Consider the following 27,000-nt stretch of genomic DNA (forward strand, 5'->3'; position numbering starts at 1 on the left):
ACATTCATATCAACCATGTAGTAAAGACCTGTTTTTACCACCTGAGGCTTCTCTCTAAAGTTAAGCCCATTTCAGTTGTCCATAGCTTCATTACTTCCCGTCTCGACTACTCCAACTCAGTGCTACATGGTATCTCCTCCTCCACTCTCGCCCGCCTTCAGCTAGTTGTAATAAAAATGAACTTGTCATCTGTTGTATAATTGCTTTATATAAGTTATTGATCACTACTGTTTGTCAATCACACTTATCATGAGGATGTAATCAAGGGTAATCATGGTAGAGCTGAACATAATGTGATCATGAGGATGTAATCAAGGTAATCATGGTGGAGGTGTGCAGCTTTGCACGCACATCAGGGAATGTATAAGGAGCAGAGCAGGGCTCAGGGGGGTTAGAGCTGCTTGAAGGATTCTACCTGACGAGGTTCATGGATTACATGTGTTCAGTTCTTCACCTATCATGGATTACGTTTTCTAACTGGGGTGTTCAGCTCTCCACCCATAAGCAACGGTAAGAGAAATGTTTTGTTCATGATTGATAACTTGTATGAATGCCGGTTGAATAAAGCCTTGTTGTTCATCTGATATTCAAGTTGTGTTTCATTGTTTCTGGCATCGACTTGACAACGATCCTGATTAAATAAATATAAAGTGTAAAAAGAGACTTTGAGTCTTTTAAGGTAATTAAAATAAAATAAAACATTTTATTTTAGAACATTTTTGGCGTCACGAACAGGATCAGTCAAGCTATTCCAGCAACAATGAAGTGTTTTTGGAGAAGCAAAAAGGAGCCGAGTGCTTCTGGGGAGGGAACGCCGATTCCCGTGCCGATTCCCGGCTGGGAAACGGAGGAGTTCCGAACCATTGGTGATATGTTAAGGCAGCGCAGTGGACGCCCTGGGCCGTGGGGAGAGTTAAATGGAGTGGTCAGCCCCGCCATGGTGCTGGACCGTTTGACGCGGATAGAAGTTAAAGAAAAAGCGCCGCTGGCAGGAGTGAGAGATATGATGTGGCTTTTTGCAGAAGCATGGAAAAAACAGGAGTTAGAATTGAGCAGTTGTAGAGAGCGAGCGGCGCAGGAGAAAATCCATGCTGAAGAAGTTGAAAAATCATGCTCAGAGTTTGAGCAGAGAGTGTGTGTGATGGGGAAAGAGCTAAAGCATGCTCAGAATGTTTTGGATAAAACGCTGACTTTTGTGTCTCGAGCGCAAAGGAAGGAAAAGAAGCGACCTCGTAGAACAGGTCCTGCTCAGATCCGGGCGTTTGTAAAGAATGTTGGTGAAGATTGGTACCCGGAGAAATGGAACGGGGATCTTTGGGGGGATGATGAGGAGGAGGAGTGGGCGATTAAACCTGACCCACCACCTCAGCCCTTGTATCCATCATTACAGGGGATAAAGATGTCAGAACAAAGACCTATTACTAGGCGTCGGCGAGAACAGCAAATTATTCCACCAATACTGGTAGATATGGTGGATGATCAGGGACGGCTGGAACTCGATGAGGCGGGTAATATAAGAAGGATGTTACAACAGCAGCCACAACCCGCCCCTAGGCTGCTAACAACGCTAGAGGATTATTCACAAGATGAGTTAAATCACATGAATGGGAAGCTGAAACAGCGCCCAGGCGAACCAACTGACTCCTGGCTTAATCGCCTTATGGAGGATGGCGCGTGTGATATAGCCATAGATGCCGGTGATGCCATGAGATTTTCAGGATTAAGTACTGATGCACAGATAAATGCTGAATACCGGGCTACAGTCCGGGCATTGCCAGCTGATGAAGATTTCAATGTGGGGGATGCATATGCTCTGGCATGTCATGTAATCTATCCTACCACGGCGGACTGGTCTGAGATTAAAGGGCAATGGCAGACAGTGAGAGATGCCATTCAGCGGCTCACCAGACTCACTATTAGAGAGCAAGTGGCTCGAAACGGGGGAGCTGGAGTGGTGGACTGTAACATCTCTAAGGCAACTAGAGATCACCTCATCAGACATGCCCCACCACATTATAAACCCATGGTGACCAGCTTGTTGTTTGGCGTGGCAGACCAGACTTTTGCCGCGATAAAAGATCGTCTTGGCGAACTCACCATGCTGGGTGATTGGTCTGAGACGAGGAGAGAGGGAGCTAGAACTGAAAATAAACCCAGGATTGATCCACATTCAAGGGGTCGTAAAGGGGGGGCAATGGGCCCCTCTAGAACAGATCTGTGGAGGGCACTGCGACAAGCGGGAGTGCCGTTTGAGGAGATTGATGGATTGCCCACTAATGCATTGATGGAGAAATGCAGCCAAATGGGACTGAAGGTCCATTGTCAGTTCAGACATTGTCCTGAAAAGGACGACAGGATGTCTGTGTCAGAATTGGTTGGAATGTTGCAGAATGTGATCAGGGAGGTGGCGTCGAAGCCTGCTGAACCTTCCGCCCCTCCCAAGGAATCTTCAGAGGAGGAGAGTTCAGATGAGTGTTATCAGGTGGCGGCAGTGAAGCGTAGAAAGGAAAAACAGCACCGAAGGGAACATGATGATGAATAGGATGAAGGTCAAGCTCGGGTTGTTGCCAGTGCCTCAGGATGGTCAATAAATGATATCAGACCACATGTGGAATTACAGATTTATTGGAAAAAATCAGTACAGACAGTAATGGCATTGGTTGACACTGGGGCGGAGGCCTCGGTAATTCATGGCAATCCTGATAAAATAAAGGGAAACATTGTACCTTTGACTGGACTTGGGGGGCAGATGTTAGTAGGAAAGGGAGTAACTTTGCCCTTAAAAATAGGAAATCAACCTATTAGAAATTACAGTGTAGTAGTGGCTCCTGCAAGGGAATGGATTATTGGAATGGATATATTGGCCGGAATGACTCTTCATCTGAAACATGGTCGATTTTGTTTTGGTATAAACAGAATCCACACCATTTTGGTAGGCAAGGTCAAAATGACACCTTTTCCCATTCCTGAAGCAACACAGGTGGTATCACAAAAACAATACCGGTTGCCTGGGGGTCAGAAAGAAATTACGGACACTATTAAAGAATATCTGGAGGCAGGAGTTTTGAAAACATGCACCACACGGTGGAATAATCCCTTATGGCCAGTGAAGAAATCAGATGGTTCATGGAGAATGACTGTGGATTATAGAGCGCTGAATAAACATACTCCTCCTTTAACGTCTGCGGTTCCGGATGTTATCACGATTGTGGAAAGGGTGCAGCATCACTCTGGTACATGGTATGCGGTGATAGATTTGGCCAATGCTTTCTTTACCATACCTATCCCTGAGGACAAGATGGAACAGTTTGCCTTTACATGGGAAGGAAGACAGTACACCTTCACCAGATTACCACAAGGGTATTTGCATTCACCCACAATCTGTCATAGGATAGTGGCTGAAAATCTGTCGACTTTAAAGATCCCATCAGGCATATTGCTATCACACTACATTGATGACATCATGATTCAGGGAAACACTAAAGAAGAGGTTGAGCAATTGCTCCCACTTCTGATAACACATATGAAGAATCATGGATGGGAGATAAATCCAGCGAAAGTGCAGGGATCTGCACAGTCAGTGAAGTTCTTGGGAATTATCTGGAATAGAGGGGAAAGAGAGATAACAACTAAAGCTAAAGAGAAAATAGCACGGTTCCCAATACCACAGAATAAGACAGATGCTCAGCGGTATATTGGGTTGTTCGGGTTCTGGAGACACCACATACCTCATTTAGGACAGATCTTGCAGCCTATGTACAGATGCACTCGGAAGAAGGAGCAGTTTGAATGGGGGCCTGATCAACAACAGTCATTTGAACTAGCTAAAGAGGCAATCCAACAAGCTGTTTCTTTGGGGAAGATGTTGTCAGGACCAGTGGAGTTACAGGTTTCTGCAGTAAATGATTATGCTAACTGGAGTTTGTGGCAAAAACAAGATAGGTGCAGAAAACCTTTGGGTTTTTGGTCTAGGAAATTGCCTGATGCAGGACAGAGATATACTCCATTTGAAAAACAGTTGTTGGCATGTTATTGGGCTTTGTTGGAAACAGAAGCCCAAACTGTGGGGCATGAAGTAATGATGAGAACACATATACCCATTCTAACTTGGGTCATGAGCAATCCTACAACTCACCGCATAGGGGTAGCTCAAGAGGCTAGCATCATAAAATGGAAGTGGTATGTTTCTGAGAGAATGAAACCAGGAGAAAAAGGAGTATCAATGCTCCACGAGCAAGTGGCAGACGTTCCAGAAATGGATGAAGTGCCTTTTGAGGTAAAACCAATCCAGGATTCTCCTGTGAAACTGGGGGTAAGATGGAGCGAACTCACCCCAGAGCAGCAGGAGCGAGCCTGGTTCACTGATGGTTCCTGTCAATATGTGGCAGGAACCAGGAAATGGAAGGCTGGGGCATTTAACCCTGGTACACAACAAGTTATGGAACTCACAGGGACAGGAAAGAGTAGTCAATGGGCGGAGTTGAAAGCAGTACACATGGTAATAATGGCGGCTGGGGTGCAGGGAGTAAGTATTTATACTGACTCCTGGTCAGTAGCCCAAGGAATGTTAACTTGGATGCCAACTTGGCATGCTACACAATGGAAGATACATTCAAAAGAGGTTTGGGGAGCTGACCTATGGAAGGACATTTGGGAGAAATGCCAAAATATTCCTGTGTCAGTATTACATGTGGATGCTCATACTAATAACAATGATCCTGAATCCCTGCATAATCAGACTGTAGATAAGATAGTGAAAATTCAGACTGTAAGACAATCAAGTCCTGGATTAGCCAAATGGGCTCACGTTACTGCTGGACATTGGGGTGTGCAGGGAACATTGAAATGGGCGAGGGACAGAGGAATAGATCTCATCATTGATGATATTAAAACTGCCATAGAAGATTGTGAACCTTGTCAACATCAGAAAAAGAGAATCCCTCGACATATACAGGGACAGATACATCGAGGTAAACAAGCGGGACAGTGTTGGCAGATTGATTTCATTGGACCATTGCCAAAAAGTAAAAACTGTAAGTATGCATGCACAGCCGTGGATACGGTGTCAGGGGTTCTGGTGGTGCATCCGTGTCATAACGCCAATCAGGAGGCTACATTGAAATGTCTGTCATTAATAGAGACCTATTATGGACTACCTTTGCAGGTTCAGACTGATAATGGTACCCATTTCACTGGAAATAAGATCAAAGAATGGGCAGAGAACAACGCGGTAGAATGGATCTATCATGTAGCATATCACCCGAAAGCTAGTGGACTCATTGAGAGAATGAATGGGTTACTGAAAGAGAAACTAAGGAAACTATCGGTTACTAATTCTTTGGACAAATGGAGAGAAAATCTGACTAGGGCAGTACATCAGTTAAATAACAGACCCGTGGGGGATGGAGTTACTCCACTGATGCTAATGGTTGCCAGGGCAGGAAGGGAAACAACTTCTACTGACCCTCCTATACGAATGTGGAAACTAACTTCTGAGGCAGAACTCCCTGTTAGAGCAACTGCGGGCTCTGTGGGATTAGATCTTAAAATCTTGGAAAGCATCACTTTAGTAACCAATAAAGTGACAGTGGTAAAAACAGGATTGGGAATTCAATGTCCACCAGGAACTTATGCTCATGTGTGTCCAAGAAGTGGTTTAGCTTTGAGGGGTCTAACCATTTTAGCTGGGGTAATAGACTCAGACTATCAAGGGGAAATAGGTGTGGTGTGTCAGCATACAGGTAAAGAACCGTTGGTACTGGAAAAAGGAGACAAGATAGCTCAGTTAGTAATCAAACGGTGTGTAATGTCCAAAGTTGAAGAGATTACTAAACCTACCACTATCACTCAGAGGGGTGAAACTGGGTTTGGATCATCAGACTTTACTGCGGGGGCAAAAGTGTGGGTGGAGCAGCTCAATGGTCCTCCCAGAGCTGGAGAGATTATTGCACAGGGAAAAGATGCTGTGGTAAGTGTATTGTTCCCCGGAGAGGAAAAATGGATTAATATTCCGATAAACAAATGTTACAGGAGAGAAAATTAATGCTTGTCATTCTATCTGCAGTTTTGTATGTATCCCATAGGCGGGTGTCTGAGTGACGGTGGTTGACTGGGTCCCCTTCCCCTACAAAAGGATTGAACCCTTGTCGAGGCGATGGATGGGCTCCGCGGACCTGGTGGTGTCGGATGTTTGGTCATCGTCCTCCATGTCCTCGCTGTCATCGCACTGAGGGCACATTTCTGTTGGGGGCTCACGGAAGGACAAGTGTTGGAAGAAGGGGTCATGGGCCATCTGGAATTGGTTAGCAGTATGTCCAACCGCACTCAAGGCACATTCACATGCAGAGCAAATGACGCTTGCTACTTGGGAAACCTAACATCTACCGGTAAGATGTACCGGTGCAGAGGATGTCTTAAATTCCGAGGAAGGGTGATCAGCCCGGGGGTGTTGGTTCAAGGATCAACAGTAACCTTTAATTCTGCAGCGCGCATCTGTGCATACCATCAGGGGAATGGTACTTGCATACAAAATGGCACAAATTGGAGTATGAAGGTTGATCACGATTTCTGGATCAGGAATGGAACTGTAATCACAGGAGGACACGCCTATTTGTACATATTCTGGGTGCTGCCCGACACAGCTAGAGCTACGCAGACAGCTGTAGCTCCCCTGGTTCACACTTGTCAACAAATGGGACAAATAAGGGTAGCCGAATATGTGCGATGGACTGTGAAATTCCCTCCTATTCCGCCTTGCAACAGGAGGAGGCGAGCATGGTATGACACCGTGCTAGGAGGAACTGGAACTTTGTATGGTCTGGCTAACACAGCAGACAATGAGGTAACACGAACTATGCTGTCCAACACTGGAGAATACACCGCACAAGCTGTCACCAAGACTGCAAGATGGATGCCTTCGACTGTATCTAGTCAGTTAGAAGGAAGTGATGTGTGGAAAAGTGTATTTAAATGGAATCTAAAGCTTTGGAATGAAACTTATGATGCATTGCATAATTTGTCACACATAGGTAATTGGACAGTCTGTTCCTTGCAGACTATTCATGCTGAGACACAAAGAAATAGGTTTCAAATACAGGTAATGAGTAATAACTATCATGCATGGCGAACATTATGGAACATCAGTAGTTCATTATGGCTACAGCCACATGCAGAAATGACGATTTGTAATAAATCTATGTGTACTGGATACTGGGATCAGTATAATATGACATCAGTAATGACTGTGTGTAGATATCAGATACTGCCGGTGATAACCACTAAAGGGTTTTGGTATCTCCATGTTAGTGGAGAGTGGTGGGATGTTAAAACAAATCGAACATATGAAGTAAAACACTGTGATGAGACTGATAAGGGTTTAGCCTGCCCATTGGTAAAAGGACATAGCAATCCATGTTTCACTGATTCAAGGGTCGTACTCTGTGATTGGACGGTCACACCCCCAGAGGAACAGTTTTGGCAGGTGGGTCCTAACACCTTATGCGTGGCTACAATGACCAATTCCCCACAGGTACCTTCAGTTCCCTTTTCAGGTTGTCTCAAGGGTATACATATGTGGGAATGGAATAACGTGACCTATTGGTTGAGTAATTACACTGTATCTAGTCGGCTGACTAAGATACAATGGGAGGTTTTACACTCCCCTTGGACACTCTCACTGGAACGATTCAAATGCGCATTGGATGGTTCCACTGAAGTGGCAAAATTGATTGACTCTCATAGGTCCAACCTTTCCAGGCTCATGGTGTCTACTCTTGTGGCACAAGGGGAAATAAAACATGTTGCTACATTGATTGAACAGGCTTCCGCTCATCATTGGTGGGATATATTTACAGGCATGTCGAGTACCGCTAATAAAGTGCTAATTCCACCTATGATTGCAGCATTAATTATAATCAGCATTCTAACATTGTGTAATCTTATTATTTGTTGGTATGTTATTCGATTAAGAAGAGAAATAAATTGGGTAATAATGCAAAGACTACGATGAAAATTAAAGTGGAACTACAAGGTATGTTATAAATGACGTTGGTTTTGATGGGGAAATGGTGATGGATATGTTACATAAATTAGATGAAAAGTTCAAGAGTGGAATGTAATAAAAATGAACTTGTCATCTGTTGTATAATTGCTTTATATAAGTTATTGATCACTACTGTTTGTCAATCACACTTATCATGAGGATGTAATCAAGGGTAATCATGGTAGAGCCGAACATAATGTGATCATGAGGATGTAATCAAGGTAATCATGGTGGAGGTGTGCAGCTTTGCACGCACATCAGGGAATGTATAAGGAGCAGAGCAGGGCTCAGGGGGGTTAGAGCTGCTTGAAGGATTCTACCTGACGAGGTTCATGGATTACATGTGTTCAGTTCTTCACCTATCATGGATTACGTTTTCTAACTGGGGTGTTCAGCTCTCCACCCATAAGCAACGGTAAGAGAAATGTTTCGTTCATGATTGATAACTTGTATGAATGCTGGTTGAATAAAGCCTTGTTGTTCATCTGATATTCAAGTTGTGTTTCATTGTTTCTGGCGTCGACTTGACAACGATCCTGATTAAATAAATATAAAGTGTAAAAAGAGACTTTGAGTCTTTTAAGGTAATTAAAATAAAATAAAACATTTTATTTTAGAACACTAGTGCAGAACGCAGCAGCTCGATTCTTGACTGGCACCCGGCAGCGAGAACACATCACACTGATTTTAGCAGTGGCGGGCGGTGCATTCCACCCCTGGGCCTTCAGTGATTTCCTATTCAGTCCAATCTAAATTAACACACCTTAAAATACCATCAATAGGACATCACAGCTGGAGAAACCTCACACACACACACACACACACACACACACACACACACACACACACACACACACACACACACACACACACACACACACACACACACACACACACACACACAAGTGGCTGGGCAAGACGTCATTTCCGGAGCCTTTAAAATCAAACTCGCATTCCCAATTGAGAGTAGGAAACTAAGACCACGGATACCGTCAAATCTCAAAAATGAAAGATGGGTTTAAGAGATGAGACAATAAAATAAACAAGTAAAGCAAACACATTATTTGCATTTGTTTTGGAGAAAATTGCACCGCGAAACAATTGAGCATTGGCGCAGCTGCGCACACCACGTTATACACAATATAAATTGCATAGAAACAGAACACATAGAATTATTTCATTTAGCCATTTTATTTCGTTAACATTTATTATTAACAAAATGAAATGACAAAACATTAAAAAATACTTTCTACTCACCAACATAAATGTCCAGCATGGATCTCCTCCTCTCCTGCTCATTTGAAAATAAAATCCATCCGTCTTTCTTTCCTCAGGAAAACCTCAATGGCTCTGTACAGTTTATCTGTGTGCTTCAGGTCCATGAGTGGACCCTTTTCTACGGACATGGAGGCTAATGCTGAAAGACGTCTGTCGGGTCGTGTTTCTGGCATACGTTTTAACGCGCTTTAATGCTACCAAATCCATCTGATGCGAGCAACAGGCATTCCCAGCAGAATAACCTGCAGCGGTTATCTGAAGCTGTTTGCCATGGGTACCGTTCATAGTTGCTTGCCTGAAAATGACGAAACAAATCCTTTCCCCTGCTGGGACAAGCCAGCTAGCATTGGGGCCAGACGACCTGTTCTCACAAGATCCATTTTTTCTTGAAAGGTCCGTCTGGAAAATGGTGTGGCAAGTTAATCTGCAACCAAGTCTGTCTCTTCTCCTCTTTCAGCCATCATGTGTTCAAAAATACACCGATAGCTGCCTATAGATACAGATCTCTGTGTTTAGTTTTGATATTTTGCTTCATGCCGCTAGAAAAGTTCTAACTACTGCTTATCCAATCACAGGATGCGTTCATGTCAACTTTTGCGTGAGGCCAGCTAGCTGGCCTGAGCCAAGCTGACTCGTGAGCTGATTGGCTATCGCAACTGGATCGTCTCCGTTCACTTAGAGCGGACAGTGGGCTTCTCGATTGATTCTGAAGGCCTAGAGCAGATCTGCCTGAAAACACAAGCTAGCTTAAATCTGATTGGATAACACCCAGCCTTGGTATTTTAACACTGGAAGCAGCGCAGCCAAGTGGGTATAATAGGATATAAAGAAAATAGACCAGTGAACATTTTTTTAATTTAAAAATATTTACCAAAGGAAAAAAAATACATTTACGTTTTTGAGTATGTTTAGGCCAGCAGAGAAGGCTTTGCTGGCCCTGACTGCCCACCACTGGATTTTAGCAAATCTTCATTGGCTCCCCATCCATCTCCGGATAGAGTTTAAGATCCTGGTTTTTGTGTTTAAATCCCTCAATAACTTAGCACCTGGCTACTTGTCTGAGCTCATTCACCCTTATGTCCCGACAAGATCCCTCCGATCAGCCAACCAGCACTTTCTCCATGTCCCTCGCTCCCGCTGTAAATCCCGCGGGGAGCGCGCCTTTTCAGTTTGTGCACCGAAGCTCTGGAACCACTTGCCCCTGCTGATCAGACTCTCTTCCTCTCTTCCCTTTTTAAGTCTCTCTTAAAAACTCACTTTTATTCGTTGGCTTTTAATTCAGTCTAACATATTTTTTCTCCCTTTCTTTTCGATTTGAATTACTCGATTTTAATTGGTTTAGTTTTTCTTTTTGATTGTTTTTGTGTTTTTGTTCAGCACTTTGGTCGGCTCTCATACCGTGTTTAAATGTGCTATACAAATAAACTTGGTATGGTATGTCTGCACCCTGGATGTTTACTGGTGAGGGGGTGTGTTTTTCTTGAAGTTAATCACAATTTAATCACTTCATAACTACTCATTTACACAAGGAATGCTAAACACAGCACTTTAATTAAAATGGTCTCGGAAGTGTTTTCAATTTTTTTTTCATTCTCAGTACATAAATGTGACGTTTTCAGCTTCAAAATATTTCAGGTGAACTAATTTATGTATCTGACTTTGGTTACTTTGATATATTTCTCCAAATACAGCTGGTTTATGTACAATAGGACTACAAAGCCAGAAGAATAGCAACATTTCCAAAACATAAACCTCTTAATAGGATGTAGTCTTTATTTTTATTCTTACTGCCAGCTGTGACCAAGTCAATACCAGCCAAAATCCTCCAAGATCGTTTGTCCAAGTTAAAAACAATATCAGACACAACAGTATAAATATGAAACATCATGAATTAAGTGTATATACTGTACATTTATTTATATGTATATATACACAGACTGCAGACAGTTACAAAGTGAAGACTACCAAGGTACCCCCCTCAAATAAAAGCTCCAAGACTCAACTGTTTATTCACATTTAACAAGAATATCTAAAGATGCCATGAAACAGCAACTAGAATACAAAAATCACCAAAAATAGATATTATGTGGAGCTACCAGTTCTTTTCTTTTTTTTTTTATCTCATTTTCTTTTTAAATAAACCATGTGGACTGAAAAACATATACAACATCAAGTGTACATTGAAAAAGGCATATCCAGTAACCAGAGCATTTCTAAACATTGCACATAAAAAATATAGTGTAGATCAAGGAAGAGGGCATGCTGACCAGATCAGAGCTACGTTGGATGAAGTTATAAGGCCTAGACGAAACTTACCAACTCAGGACATGCGCCCTTTCACTTCACAGAACAATATGAACATGCAACCTTTGAAAAAAACACATAGGAGCTGAATAGAACCAAAGGCCTTGTTTCACACATCAAACGGGTCCTTGTCTGTATGAATCACCTTCAGTCACATCTGATTAAAACGGAATTATACATTCTACTGTACAATATGCATATATATTTGAATTACCATTCCAAAGACACATATAAAACACCAGTCCATTTATTGCACACGTCAGTTCACAAAAAGGTTTTGGGCACTTTTGCGTTTCAACGAACAGCAGCATTTCATCGTAAAAAAGTTGAATACAGACAACGCACGACGGGATGGAGAGCATGGCATACAAATGGAGAATATAAAAATTTATTCTTTTTCTTTACTCTGACATTGTGCAAGTAGAGATAATAGGTCCATTTGCCAAGGCTCGCCTCAGAAATGCACAATATCATACAGTGTTGTAGGGGCACAACAACAGAACCCCTTTGCTGAACAGCGTGAACCACTCAGAATGATTATCTCCTTTTATCATGTGCAACTACTGATTGCCATGGCAAATACCCAATGAGACAGAGAACATTTGGTCCTGTATTACAAAGCTTGATTTGTACCCACATAAAAGGGCAAATGGCACAACTTTTTTTAAAAAGTGACTGAGAGGATGGCACTGGGCAACACCAGCTCTGGTTTGGAGCTCTTAATGATGATCAGGAATTTTATACTCGATTCACAGCATTGTTCAGGTCAACATTTCCAATCGAGCTTGGGAGTGAGCTCGGATATCCTGCAGGAATAACCTCAAGTGCCATCTGATTGGACTACTGTCAGGGGCCTGAAAACTAACAACGAACAGAGACCATCAGTAGCATTCAACTGATGGGTGATCACCGTGGGTGCCATCTTCTCAGAATCCAGGCACAACAAGGTTTATGTTCTAAACTGCAGCCATGTTGGCACAACAAAGGGAAAGGTTTGATCCAGACAGCACAATAATGTAGAGGAATATGAAATGTAAAGAACAGCCGGCAATCAAACCATCAGGTCCTGCTTAACACACTTCAGGTTCTCCACAACTCACAGTATTTGGGTTCCTACATGGAGATGTTTCCACTGCTCTTTAAAGCAGTTTCATCACATTAACACCTTACAGCCTCATGACAACTTGGTTCTGATAATGGCCAACACAATAGAAACTACACACTCCAACCATTTTGAGTGGTCACACCAGTGCAACTGAGCTCAAGCACTGCAGAAATGTGACCTTTGTGACAAAAGGTCAACTTGTTCTATGAAGCTGAGCTGCATTATACTATATTTAGAATCACTGTCTGCAACAAAGACAAGCCGAGAATAAAACTGAAGGAGAAAACATCATCACTCCACATCATCCTTTAGCAAACAGCTGTTAAAAGCTCACAAACTGTTTTTTTTACTACATATTTGCACAAGAGTTCCTAAAAGTGAGTGCAGAGAGAAATAAAGTCACAGATCTTAAATGTGACAGAGCCAAACCGTCTAGCTAAGCTGTATGATTAGTCACAGCAACAGTACTCGTGATAAATCGTTATGTACCTATAAGTAAAAGCATGTGAAATACTTAAGTTTACAATACAAACTGACTTAAAAACTGCTTTTTGTCAAGCTGGCTAAACTTCAGCTGGGATGAACTGCTACATGACCGTATTTTACAATCTGGGTATTTACGAACAACCTTCAACTGTTAACAGAACACGTTTGGTTTCGTCATTGGTTGGAAATCAGAACAGTTGCGACCTAAAATATCACATTTTAGCTTTGTGGAGAAACAAGGTTCAACTTCAAAACATTTCCTAAAAAATATTACAAAAATGGTCAAAAATTTCTACGACACAAATATCTTTAGGGAATATGTTTTAACATATTTCAAGTTTTAAACATTTAAACATGAAATGCACTGTGTTCATATTGATCATAGAAATGTGAACACACACACACACACACACACACACACACACCTGACAGCTCATATTTCACAATACCCAACACACAGCATTCATATAGAACTACAGTACAACCTATTGCAGTATAGATTATAACAACATGTAATAGCTTGCCAATAGCAATGGCACCAAAGGAATAACACAGTCTCTGACCATACAAACTAACATTATTCTACAAATTTCATACATTTCAGCTAAGTTTGCAGAGACTCGAGTTGCCACTTGACAAAGTCAAGTCCTTTCGCTTTTCATCATCTGATACAATAACCAATCACTTTTCTTATTAGTGAACTCTCAGGCACTTTCTAAAATTAGAGCAAGGCTTGGAATGGACAGACCTCCAATTGGCTAAGACAAAACAACTTTAGCTGCATTCAAGTCATATGGGACAAAAACAACCTCATAAATACTGTTGACTCACATTTCCAGGTAGTAATAATGCGCTTTGACCCAGCTGGTCTGACCTAATGAAATTTGGTGTTTCACATAACCCCAAATAAGTGCTTCTGTTTTGTTTGTAGAACAAAAGTCACAAAGTCAGCAGGAATCTCCGGAAATCTTTGATCCCTGCATCCTCACACTCCCACGTGATAGAGCTTCAACAAGTGCATGTGGTCTCCTTCAGCTGTCGAACCATTCCAGCAGGTGTTCCCATATGACAAGACTACACAGTAAGACAGGATGGACAGGCAGAAGACTTGGATCACTCTATGCTGATGGAAGCCACGTCCTTGGCCTGTGGATGCTGCTGTTCCTCCTCAAACACCTCTGGGGAACCGCCCCCGACACTGTTGTCCATCTTGGTCTCCTCAGTCATGGCTGCTGTCTCATCAGCATACATCTTGAGAGAGACAGGGGCTTCCAGAGGATCCAGGGGGTCGGGTGAAAGGAAGCCAGAAGAACTCTCACAGTTCTGGGTGGAAGAGGAGACCTGGGAGATGACAGACATCTGGACTGAGGAGGAGGACGAGGCGGCAGTGGTGGTGGAGGTGCTGCCCGGGTAGACCGGGTGATTGTGAGACTCCTCCAACTCATACTGAACTCCCAGCGCCTCCTCCTCCTCCTGTACCTGGCTCAGGTAGTCGGGCACGAGGAAATCACTGCAGAGACCAAGAGAACATGTAAGCAGACCGCTCTCTTAAACATGTCTCAACACAAGTCAGTTTTACTTGTGTACACAGGATTTTATGCTTTTTTAAACATGGCTTTTATCCAGTTTACAGTTTATCAGAGTCTATACTCCCCATTACCCAAAATGTGTTAGTAATCAATGTTTAATTGCTAAACTCTGTTGGCATAAAAAAAGCACAGACAGGCATAAAGCCTGAGGGGATCTGGTGATTAACTTGCTGCACTAGGCCAGCGGTTCTATCCTGGTCCTGGAGGGCCCGTTTCCAGCATGTTTTCATCTTTCCTCTGCTCCAACACACTTGATTCAGTGGTTGAATCACCTGTAGCTCATCAGGTTCTTCAGAAGCTTGTTAATCACCTGCCAATAAACAACGAAAGCATGCAGGATACTGGCTCTACAGGACTAGGATTCAGAATCCCTGCACTAAACAAACTGTTTCTACTTAAAGCTACAATGGCAAATCAGCAAATTAAGCTACCTTAAAACCTTTTTTCATGCCTCTTAACAACGTTCTAACATAGTATAGCTATAAATAATAATAATAACAATAATAATAATAATAGTAATAGTTATAATAATAATGATAGGTTCTCTGGCATTTAGGTTCTCTGGCATTTGTCTAAAAATCTCAGTCAACCAACGATTGGACCATCCGGATGTCTGTCTCACCAAACGTCCACTTTTACGGGAGGCATTCACTCATTATGTGCTTGCACATTTTACAACAGAACACCACTGGTGTGACAGGTTCTCCACTCAGTAATATCAGAGAAGAAGAAACAACCAGCTGCTACCACTTCTACTTTAGGACAAAGTACCAGAGTCCCAAAAAGAAAAACACCATTTGAAGTCACGGACAACAAAAGACATTTGCACCTAGAAAATGGTGACTGGTGTTTAGCGCTGTCTCGTTTACCTTGGCGATGCAGGTTCTGGTATCAGACGGATGTGGCCTATGGATGACACCCAACAGGAGGGGTGAGAGTTCCGTGACCGTGTTTGTTTAAAAGCTAGCTTGATTTGTAGATTTGCTATTGCAGGATGTTAACCCCGATCTCTCAAAGACTCAGGCTGGACACTCGTACCACTAGGCCACTGAGCTAAAGAGTTGTCATGAAATCGTTTAAACCGTTAGTAAAATTGACAACTTTGAATTTCTTGTTTTCAACTATTTTGTTAGAAATGACAGTTGTGGCTTTTCAGCTTCAAGTCATCAACAAGCTGCATGACTTACAGCTTGTTTGAATTGGTTATTATGGGTGGATCATTCAATCAGAATTAATAAGCATCATCTAGCATTAATGAGTTGTCATCTGGTACTTACACTCAGATGTTCAAACAAACACAAAGCTGAGAAACAGGCCCTCAGCAGTTCTGCTGATTCCAAACACATTCAGTGATCTGAGCCACAATACGTTTTTCTTGCAATGCAAGCCAGCTAGACCATTCTGGTAATTATTCCAGCCCCATCAACGCACTGCAAGGAAGACTTCACTCTTCTCCAGGGTATTGGATGCCCCATTGCTTGCAAAGATCCTTTCACAAGTCTGTAACCTGCATTGGGCATTCTGCCTTTTATAGATCAATTCAGCAGAGGTCCTCTGCTGATATATTTAGTTATTGTTGGACTGACCACTAAAATAACATAACAAGGGCTACATAAAAGGCTATTTCTGAAGAAAATGCAAACAACATATGCTAAAAATAAACATCAACTTCATCACAACTCCTGCCAACTCCGGAGCTACGTTACGTCCAAACAAAAACTAAAGATTTCCTTATGAACATGTTGAGTTCTACCAGGGCTAGACCCAGAGCTTTGGGACTTTGTTGCTGCTGAGATCAACACACAGACAAGCTGTGGTTTGGTGGTTCTTGGATTGTTTGCAAAGGCATTATATTCGTGTTTCACCATAACACCACTTCAACCAGCTCTAGCAAGATTCTGCCATGTCATTTGGTGGTTGGAAGCTGAAAAGCTTGGGAATCATTATACTGGTCAGCAATCCTCACAAAAATTGTTTATTCTGTAGACCACGCAAGCAAATAAAGCAGTAGGTGATTATTTGATGTAGTCCTGGACATATTTATTTTACTGAATTTACAAAAACGGGAATATGTTTTCCAGACCACCTACAGATGTGACCTTGGCAACAGGCTCCTTTTATAAGAACAGCTGTCCGTTAACTGTGAAACAGCGGTTGATTCAAATTCAATTAAACCATAAAATCAACTTTTGCTATATGTGAAAGCAGGAGTTAGTTCAAAAGAAGAAACACAAAACTAAAGGAATATTATCAGATATGTGCTAGGGAGGCGTCCAGAAAGCATCCTAACCAGATGCCTGAGCCAACAGGGTGGGCTCAGCCATCCAGCAGAGAAAACCCATTTCAACACCCGCATCATGTTTATGTATTTAGCAGATGCTTTTGTCCAAAGCGACTTACAAGTGATAATCGGCATGTTGCCCTTGAGGCTAACAACAACAACAACCAATTTCCAGTCAGTCGTAGGTGGCAGTGAGGCAGCATGATGAATCATGAAGAGGAGGGAACAAGGAGTGGACAGTAGAGGGGGGGGCGGGTGCAGGGAGGGTGCTAGTTTAGAAGAAGCTCTCTGAAGAGCAGGGTCTTCTGGAGTTTCTTGAAAATGGAAAAGGAAGCCCCTGTTCTGGTAGTGCTTGGTAGGTCATTCCACATTTGTGGAACGATGCATGAGAAGAGTCTGGATTGTCCTGAGCGTGGTGTAGCCACTGCTAGCCGACGATCCTGTGATGACCGGAGCGGCCGGGCCGAGACGTAAGCCTTTGCAAGAGGATTCAGGTAGATGGGAGCAGTACCATCTTGGACTTTGTATGCTAGTGTTAGCAATTAGAATTTGATGCGTGCAGCTAGCGGTAGCCAGTGGAGCTCAATGAACAGAGGGGTGACGTGTGCTCTTTTTGGCTGATTGAAGACCAGACGCGCCGCTGCGTTCTGGACCATTTGAAGAGGTCCCACAGTACAGGCTGGAAGACCAGTTAGAAGGGCGTTGCAGTAATCGAGGCGGGAGATGACAGTAGATTGCACCAGGAGCTGGGTGGCATGTTGTGTTAGGTATGGTCTGATCTTTCATATGTTATACAGCGTAAAGCGGCATGAACGAGCAACAGAGGCGACATGATCTTTAAAGGTCAGGTCAGGTGTTCATCAATCACAACACCCAGATTTCGAACTGCCTTTGAAGGAGCCAGAGATAGGGAGTCATTTTGGATTGAGATATTGTGCTGTATGGATGGTTTTGCTGGCCGATGCAGCACCAATTCGCCAATCAATCTCGCTCCCCATCCTTCTCTCACTCTTGAACAAGACCCCAAGAGCTAAAGGGTCTTTTCCATCGCCCAAACTGGCATGGAACGGGAAGGATTGGGTTGCTAATTTTTCTGTTCCGATTGTAAAACCGGTCCAGACAACCAACCCGAACCACGATAGTCACAGGACTATTTTGGCTCCCTTCTGTTGCAGGTCCTGAAATTTATGGAGCGGTACGGTTAGGGTGGAGCAGCAACACACTCCACTGATTGGTTGACAGAAATACGTCATTACTTTCAACCAGAAAAACAAAAGTTTCGTTGATTGTATTTTCATTAGCTGTACATGAGTGTGAAAAAATGTCAGCAAGTAGCAGCACCTTTTGGTCACCTTCAGAGCTCCATACATTTCTCACAGTCATCGTGAGAGTCCACGAGAGGAGCTGGACGGAGCAGTAGTTTTTCTCTCAGTGGATGGTAGCTGAAGGATCAGAGCGGACGCCGGCACAGTGTCGGGCTAAGATGAAGAAATTAAAGCCCAATATAGTTAATATTTAAGGACAGAAACAGCCGAAGTGGATTTATTATTTTTTTTTGGATGGGAGAAATACACAGAGTTGCTACGACGAGCTGGATGCTATTTATAGCTGAGGCAGCGAGGCAGACTTCTGGACTTAGCGACTGCACTCTGGAGTCACAACTGGAGGCTGTAGAAAGCATTGACAGGGTTTCCGCTATATGCATTTAGCCGTGGTGCGCCGCCACAGCAAAATAAAAGCTGCCACACCTTCAGAGGGATAAAAATATAAATACATAAAATGTATCTTATGAATTAATTTTGTGAATTAACTTTTTTAAAAACATTTGTAATGTCCAACATGTGGTCAAGAAGGAGACACGAGACTGCACGTAATCCCTTTAAACCAGCCCGCTTTCCTCACACCAGCTGGAGCAGAGCCTGCAGCTCTGACAGAGACAATGAAATCATAACAATAACATTCTCTCCTTCCAATGTTCCTTCACAGAGCAACTCTTTTATCTAAACTCCTTGCCTCACAGAAGAATAGAAGAAAAGAAGATTTTTAAAATTAAATATGAACTTCTGAAATTTACAAGAGATAATCATTAATAAACGTTACTTATAATAATTATAAAACAATGAAATGTTTCATTAATCTGTGCTTAATGTCTGTTAAGCATGTTTACTTGACAAGGTCATAACATTTGCACTCACACAAGCAAAGTAAGGTAAAAGTTAAACACATGACACATAATTAACCTTTTACCCAGATCAGCGCCTCCGTATCAAAGAGGGTGTGTTTCTGAGTTGTCTTGTTAACATCTAAACTTGTCAACTTTTGGTTGGCTACCCAACCATAACATGAGAACATTAAAACCAGATCACTCTGGTTATTAGGGCTGGGGGTAAACGATTATTTTTAAAACGATTATTCTGATGATTATTTTATCGAATAGTCGACTATTCTAATGACTATTTAGACGATTAATCTAGCGGTTATTTTCTTACTGCACGATTAATAAAAACAAGAAAATCTCAAATAAATTTCTCAAAAAAATTGATAAATTGTTACTGTACGAGAATAAACACTACAGACCTTCCATTTTGTATAACACTGCTTTTATTGTGTTGGTTGGTTATGTTCTGGTGACGTGAAGAACTTGGGAGTGCAGGCTGCTGCCCGAGAGGTGGTTGGAGACGGAGTGTCTGTATGCTGCTTTGTTTTGGTCACTTATGTGCGTGAGGAGAGTGGTGTTACGACTAGGGTTGCCACGGTAACCAGTATAGCGGTAAACCCCGGTAAAAAAAGTTGACAATAAAAATAACCGTCCAGTTTTAAAAAAACTAAATTATCTCAGTGGGTTTACCGTGGCCGCGGTTTAGGCGCGGTGACCCTTACCAGCCACCGTCGCTTCTGCTGAAGCTCCCGCGCACACGCACTTTTTAGTTTGCAACCAAAACTTTGAAGCTGAAATAATGGCCGAAGGAGGAGACTGCAGCGCCCAGGACATCCATCAGCCCTCAAAGAAGACTAAATCGGAAGTATGGGCATATTTTGGATTTCTGAAAAATACTGAGGGACAGTTAATAGAAGACGGCTATCCCGTTTGCAGAACGTGCAGGAAACAAGTGTCTGCAAAAGGCAGCAACACTTCGAATCTAATGGCACATCTGCGTGACCATCACCCACGTCTCTACAGCCAGTGCAAGGTAAGTTAACATTAGCATTTAAGCTTAAATGCATGACGCGAGGACTTTTGGTTGAGGGAGAATGCAACGAGTCACTATATACTGCAGCCGCAGCGTCCTCTGCCAGCATTTAAACCGCGTCACGGACACCCTGTTGCTGGATGAAGCATCTTATTTGTTGATGATGAAGAGAAATATACAATTAGTTCCTTGTCATTGATTTGTTTACTTGTTCAGTGCCATTTATACTTGGACATTTGGATTTGATTACATAGTGTAGTAGTTATTTTAGTAATTTGTTTAAAGTGGCTATTTATTTTAAATACATATTTTTTAAGGTTGACTTGTACAGTGCTCAAGTCAAGTGTGGACTGGAGTTTTAGATTTTCATTTTGATAATGAAGAAAACAAGTATATGAGAAAACAAGTGGTGTTTCTTTGATTTGTTTACATATTGTTTATGTTTCGAATGTTTGGATTTGTATAATTTAAACCTGCACCGACTACTGTAACATGTTCCAGAAAAATAAGCTATTTGTTCCTTTACTTGTGAAAAGTTGCACTTTTGCTAAGGCTTTGTGTTATTTTAGGTTTAATAAACACTGTTAAACCTTTTCAAAACTATTTCGGTTTGTGTAGAACAGGACTATCAATGCTTTCTGAACTAATGCAACACCGTTTAAAAAATACCGCGATAATACCGAAAACCGAGATAATTTTGGTCACAATAACCGTGAGGTTAAATTTTCATACCGTGACAACCCTAGTTACGACTCTTCCTGGGGAGTTTGGCTCGTGTGCAAAAAGGAAGGGACAATAACGTGGGATTTAAAAGTTAAAATGATGATCAGGTTTATTTACAACAACAAAAAAAATCATAAATCTTTCCATCCGCAGGTTGGGAATAATAAAACTAATTCTGCCTGTGGGGAATTAAAACAAAAGTATGAATAAGTAGGGATGTCCCACTGGGCAAAGATTACGGGGTTCTGGACCAAAATAAGGATCTCCAAAGGTGCAAACTCTAAACTGGGTGGTTAAACCAAACTGAAGGTGATATTTTAAACTAAACCAAAAACCCACAACACCCTAAATGTAATAAAAGGGAGATCTGCACCACAAAAAAGATGAACTCTTAACCAAATAACAGCTTATCCAAATGCAAGAAGCTGTTAGCGAAGATGCTAACAGTAGCTTTACCGACGTTAAGTTAAAGTTACCAAGTTTAAATAAACCAAAAATACCGAGCAGCAAACAGACCAGCATGGAGGAGAGACTGCTACCACCAAAACAGCTCTCCTAATGTCTTAAAGAAGCTCCTTTATGAAGACTTTCGGATCCATCAAGAGGGTCTCTCCAATACGGGTGAAGTAGACATGACAGATTGCGTCTAATGTTCTTCTGATGATTACCAACTTTATAGCTTAGAGCAAACTAAATTATTTTCACCAAAACTCAGCTTACTTTGATAAGGAAGCTCTGACTGGCATCATATTCACACATGGGTTCCTTCATCACGTTTAGTTACATCCACTCACAGTAAATGCTTAGTTAATTAGTCATGTTTTAATTGTTTGCAAAAGAATTTCTTACTTTTATAAACCTGACTCTTTCTTGAAGTAACACGAAGTGTGGTTGATCACTGAAAAAGCAAAGAACCTAGATCTTGTGAATAAATCCTAGAATCTTCTGATAATTACAATAAAGACCTCGCAGGTTAATAATTTATATTTACATAGAATATTACATCTTCCTGGTCATAACAAATAAAAAAAACATTGATTTGCCTACGCTACAAAGGTAAACACAGAGAATCTGGCTGGGACCTAAAATGGACAGAAATCACTAAGCGTTGCCCATGGCTGTACCACAACAATCAAGGTGAACACTCCTGCAGGAATGTTCACCAAATAAAATCATACAGTCTCATGTCTCAGAACGACCGTCTCCGTACGTCTCTCCTCTCAGGAGAAGTGAGAGATCACGTTCTGATGAAGCCAACAGGACAACATCACCTGCAAAAAGCAGAAACCCAGTAGGCTAGTGAACTAGACCACATTCCTTCTTTGCAAAGTTTGGTCTAGGAACGCTCCATTGGAACCTCCACAGCCCTTAGCAGCATTCTGGCTGGCTAACAACAGCTCACGATAGGGGTTTCAAACTGACGGAGCACTGTGATTGGTCTACAATGTTGGGCCCGTCACAGCGCTTGATCAGACTTGTGGGCCAATCAGGGCCCTCTATTCATCTGGTGGGCAGTATGATGCAGCAGAGCGGAACAAGGTGGCAAAAGCTCATTTGAAATGGCTTTTACATCAGTTTTGGACTATTTGGACTTGGGCTTTATTAGAATCAGATGTATTCAAGTCCTTTATTCAGAGAAATTATGTATTTTCGCTTTCTTCAACAGCGGACTGACTCGTTTACTGACATCTGTTGCAGTAAGTATGTCATGTTGTTCATTGTCTAGTAGTGTTGTCAAAAAAATCGATACCTAGATATAAATCGATATTAAAAGTGGTATCCAAATTAGATATTCCATCCCTGTGGTATCGATATTATGGACTATTATACACAGCCTTCTTCAAGTACACCGACACGCACGACAGCCAGGTGCCGTAAAGCAGCCTCCGCCTCCCAGACAAACAGAAGAAGAAGACGCCGCCGCATGACGACACAGCTATTTCCCGCGCGAGTGGTCTCCGTTTTGTTTTGTGAACAATGGCAACAGCAAATTCGGGAGGCGCTTCACAGCCCAACTTAGTCAACAACACAAAGAGCAAAAGTGCAGTGTGGAAACACTTTGGATACAAGGCTGATGAGTCGGGGAAAGCAACAGACCATGACAGGCCCGTTTGCAAGCAGTGCTACAAAGAGATCGCTACGAAGTCCAGCAGCACAACAAATTTGGCCAAGCATCTGAGAGACCGACACCCCAAACTGCATGACGAAATGAAACAGGTGTCTAAAATTTATTAAATCTAGTAAGAATGTGTTTAATTGCACCAACAAATTTGAGCTCACGTATTAGTATTAGCTAAGCTAGCATACCAAGTCCGACACGTAGTTGTATATTCACGCTTATATGCTTAAAGGAAAACTCCCGTTTATTGCAACCCGGACTTAATTTCTAGCATGCAGTACGTTTGTTTACTCACGCTGACAACTTTGATGCTACTTGGATTCCCCGGGGTATTTAGATCCATCGGCGAATCGCCGTCAGCGTATATCCATATGACGGGTGCGGACGGGCACCCATGGTGCAGCCTCGAAATAAGACATTATCTGCACCAAAACATCTTCATGTTGAAAGGTTTTGTTAGGAATCATTAACGTGATTCCCCTGTTTGTTTGGAGTGGGTCTGGGATTTCTAGACGTAAATAGACTAGCCGCGGCTAATCTAACCGGCGCTTTTAATGACGTCACTGCCGTGCGCCAATCTGTTTTCATTAAGATTAGATGTACCTACCGTGGCGAAATTCGTTTTCTCCCTTTATTGACAAACAGAGTTGTTCAAAAGTACAGAACAAAACATATGGCATTACAGCTTATGACAAAAATGCAACTTAAACAGAGTTTAAGCAGCAAAACAACACTCTGCAAATATAAACAAAGAACACAGCATAATTCATAAAATTAAAATAGACAGAAAATAACAATTAATTCAAAAACACTGATATGAAGAATTTCATGGCATTTAATTTTAATTTTTGAAGGGATTTACAGACTGAATGAAAAATTTGGGTTCTCGTGCCATTTAGTTTTAATCTGAGCACAATCCCCACTTGGTGCTTAATGATGGAAAATGTTAAAATTGGAAACACACAAATGTGTTCCATGTTGATATTTGCAGTAGCATGTCTAAGTGACTGCTGTTGTAGACCAGAAAGCGTGAAAATTGCTGCTTCTTTTTTAAGTTAAACTACAGCTGAGCTCAACTTTGTTGGTGCAGACTGCAGAAAGAACTTTTTTTTTTAAATTGACATTTGACTCGATATGCATTCAAATTGTTTTTGTTTCATTTCTACAACCAGTCTCAGGCTGATGCAGAGAAACAGTTGACATCCACAACCAAGCCATTCCAGCCGACATTGCCTGCACTATTTGATCAGCAACGAAAATATGGACCTAAGTCCCCAGAGACTCTAAAACTGAACAGACTTGTTGCTGAATATATTTGTATGGATCAAGTGCCCATTTATTCAGTTCAGAAGCCTGGCTTCCAACAGCTTGTTACGCACCTTAATCCCAGGTATAGCATTCCATCCCGCAATTTTTTCATGTACAGTGAAATCCCTGCTCTGTACAAGAGTATCAAAGATGTTATACTGAATCAGTTTGTGGGTAAACCATTTTACTCATGCACCACCGACCTCTGGACCAGTAGGGCATCAGAGTCGTTTATGGCTGTGACTATTCAATCCATTACTGATTCTTGGGAGATGACGAGCTGGTGTTTGGGTTGTGTTGGAATTCACTCTGACCACACAGGAGAAAACATCAGGGAGGCATTTGAGGAGGTCATCCAGGATACCTGGAAGCTGGACCTTAACCTAATGGCAGGCCTTACAACTGACAATGCCTCCAATAATAAAAAGGCTTTTGAGCAGGACTTTTTATGGATCCCTTGCTTTGGCCACAACCTGGATTTGGCAGTCAGCAAAAGTCTAGAGGTAGACAAGGTCTCATCGACATTATCCAGACTTAGAAAAACAGTGTCAGCCTTCAGCAGGTTACCAAAGATGGTTAGACTACTTAAGAACAAACAAAAAGAGCTGCAGTTAGTTGAACACAGTCTCATTCATGATGAGCCAACACGCTGGGGCTCATCCTTTGAAATGGTGGACCGATTTTTGGAGCAGCAACAAGCTGTGTGTGCAGTTCTAGCAGAGAACAGAAAAAAGTGGCACCTCATGCCTAAAGATACAGACATTACAACTTTAGAGACTGTACAGGAAGTGCTGGGCCCATTAAGCTCATTCACTGATGCTCTCAGTGGAGAAAAGCATACCACTCTTTCCTCTGTGCTCCCTCTCTGCTGGAAGATTTTCTCAGTTTTAACTGTAAAAGATGATGACTCTCACCTGAAAAGGCAAATGAAGGAACTGATAGCCAAAGATCTAAAAACTCAATGCCAGGATGGGCGCTTACAGTTGCTATTAAACATTGCGACCTTTCTTGACCCACGTTTTAAGCTAAATTTCACAACACTGAAAGATGAGGTAAAGGAGCACCTCTGTGATAGCTTAAGAAGCATTTCAAATATTCAAAATGTAGCTTCTCCAAGTGAGACTCGGCCAGCAAAAAAATCAAAAACTGACTTGAAGGGATTGTTGTCTGACATTCAAGGGGAGAAAAAGAAACACCCTGATGCACCTCATGAAGTTGAAATCACTTCTGCAGATCGTGACAGGCCAGAGTACAAGCTGAAAAATGAGCTGACTTTGTACCAAACCATGCCAGAAGTACAGGCAGAGCATGATCCACTAACATGGTGGAAAGCCAATCACACTACCTTTCCTCACCTGGCCTTGTTGGCCAAAAAATATCTTTGTATAGCTGCCTCAAGCTGTGCCTCAGAGCGCATCTTCAGTACATCAGGGCTCATTTGCTCCCCAAGAAGGGCAAGACTGACAGAGGAGCACATTGATATGTTGGTGTTTACTGCAAAAAATATTCATATGGCAAAGCAAATCCAGGAAAAAGTGACACATTAGACAAAGAGTAGAGGTTTTGCTCTTTACCTCAATCCTGATTTAAGCTTAACTATAGTCTAGAGTTAATAAAGTTTTACCTGTTCAACTGTTTTATGTATGTGCTTTCTGAATGCACATTTGATGACTGACAGTCATATGTTATTGTTACCATTTTATGCTATGGTATTCATATCGAGTGTTCAAGACCTCATTGGTTATACTTTAAGTATTTTGTGTTTTCTAAATGCACAAGTTTGACTGACAGTGTTGTTTAAATATGCTTTTTTTCCCATTTTTAGTTGATTTATTTTCATATTGAAAACAGATTTTATGAGACATTTAATTTGAGACAATTCATGTAAACTTTCATCAGTTTTTGTATGCACTTTTAAAAAATGCTGTTACTTGAAAGTTTTAAGCACTTTAGTTTATACACTTAATTCTTATATTTAATTTTTGCAATATAAATTGAAGAATGTTATTTTTTGAATAAACGTGTTCAATAAATGGGTGTTTTTAAATAGTATCGAAATCGAGTATCGAGTATTTTTTCCAGTATCGAATCGAGTTTGAAATTTTAGTATCGTGACAACCCTATTGTCTAGTAGCATGCGGAGATCATTTGAAAGACATTGGTAGAACCCGCCCCATGACAGAGAGCCGTCAATGGAGCATTGCCAGACTAGAAACCTGATCCTTAGGCCACCAAAATGGATCCTTCAACACCTTGGCTGCACCTAGAAATCCTGTCCATAATAGTTATGAACAGATGGCAGCCTTGGGGGAGTCCAAATCTCACTGGAAACAAGTCCAACTTACTGCTGGCGATGCAGACAAAGCTCTGACACCGGTCATACTGGGACAGCCCGTATTAAAGGACCAGGTGCCCCATACTCTGTGGCTCCATGTATTTGATCAAATTAGTAAGTCTGGCCCTTATACGAATTTGACAGTGGATAAAGTGATGATACGAGTCTCATCTTAGTAACAAATTAAGGAAAAGACACACAGACTAAAGGAAAATCCATTTTTCTGGATTTCTTCATTTT

At 41.9% G+C, this 27,000-nt stretch overlaps 1 protein-coding gene across 2 annotated transcripts in view; it reads right to left on the reverse strand.

Annotated features, from left to right (window-relative positions):
* Positions 1-14,121: 14,121 nt before the first annotated feature.
* The window catches only part of zbtb44 (zinc finger and BTB domain containing 44), a 37,441-nt gene continuing 24,562 nt past the window's right edge, over positions 14,122-27,000 (reverse strand). Inside the window, exon 6 of one of the 2 annotated variants that reach the window (XM_015952091.3) lies at positions 14,122-14,724. In XM_015952091.3, the coding sequence (XP_015807577.3) occupies positions 14,328-14,724 (397 nt within the window). In that variant the 3' untranslated portion in view covers positions 14,122-14,327. The remainder of the gene's footprint in view (positions 14,725-27,000) is intronic. The other variant, XM_015952092.3, reaches the window with a different exon arrangement.

Source organism: Nothobranchius furzeri, chromosome 13, assembly GCF_043380555.1.
Source record: "Nothobranchius furzeri strain GRZ-AD chromosome 13, NfurGRZ-RIMD1, whole genome shotgun sequence".
Taxonomy (NCBI): domain Eukaryota; kingdom Metazoa; phylum Chordata; class Actinopteri; order Cyprinodontiformes; family Nothobranchiidae; genus Nothobranchius; species Nothobranchius furzeri.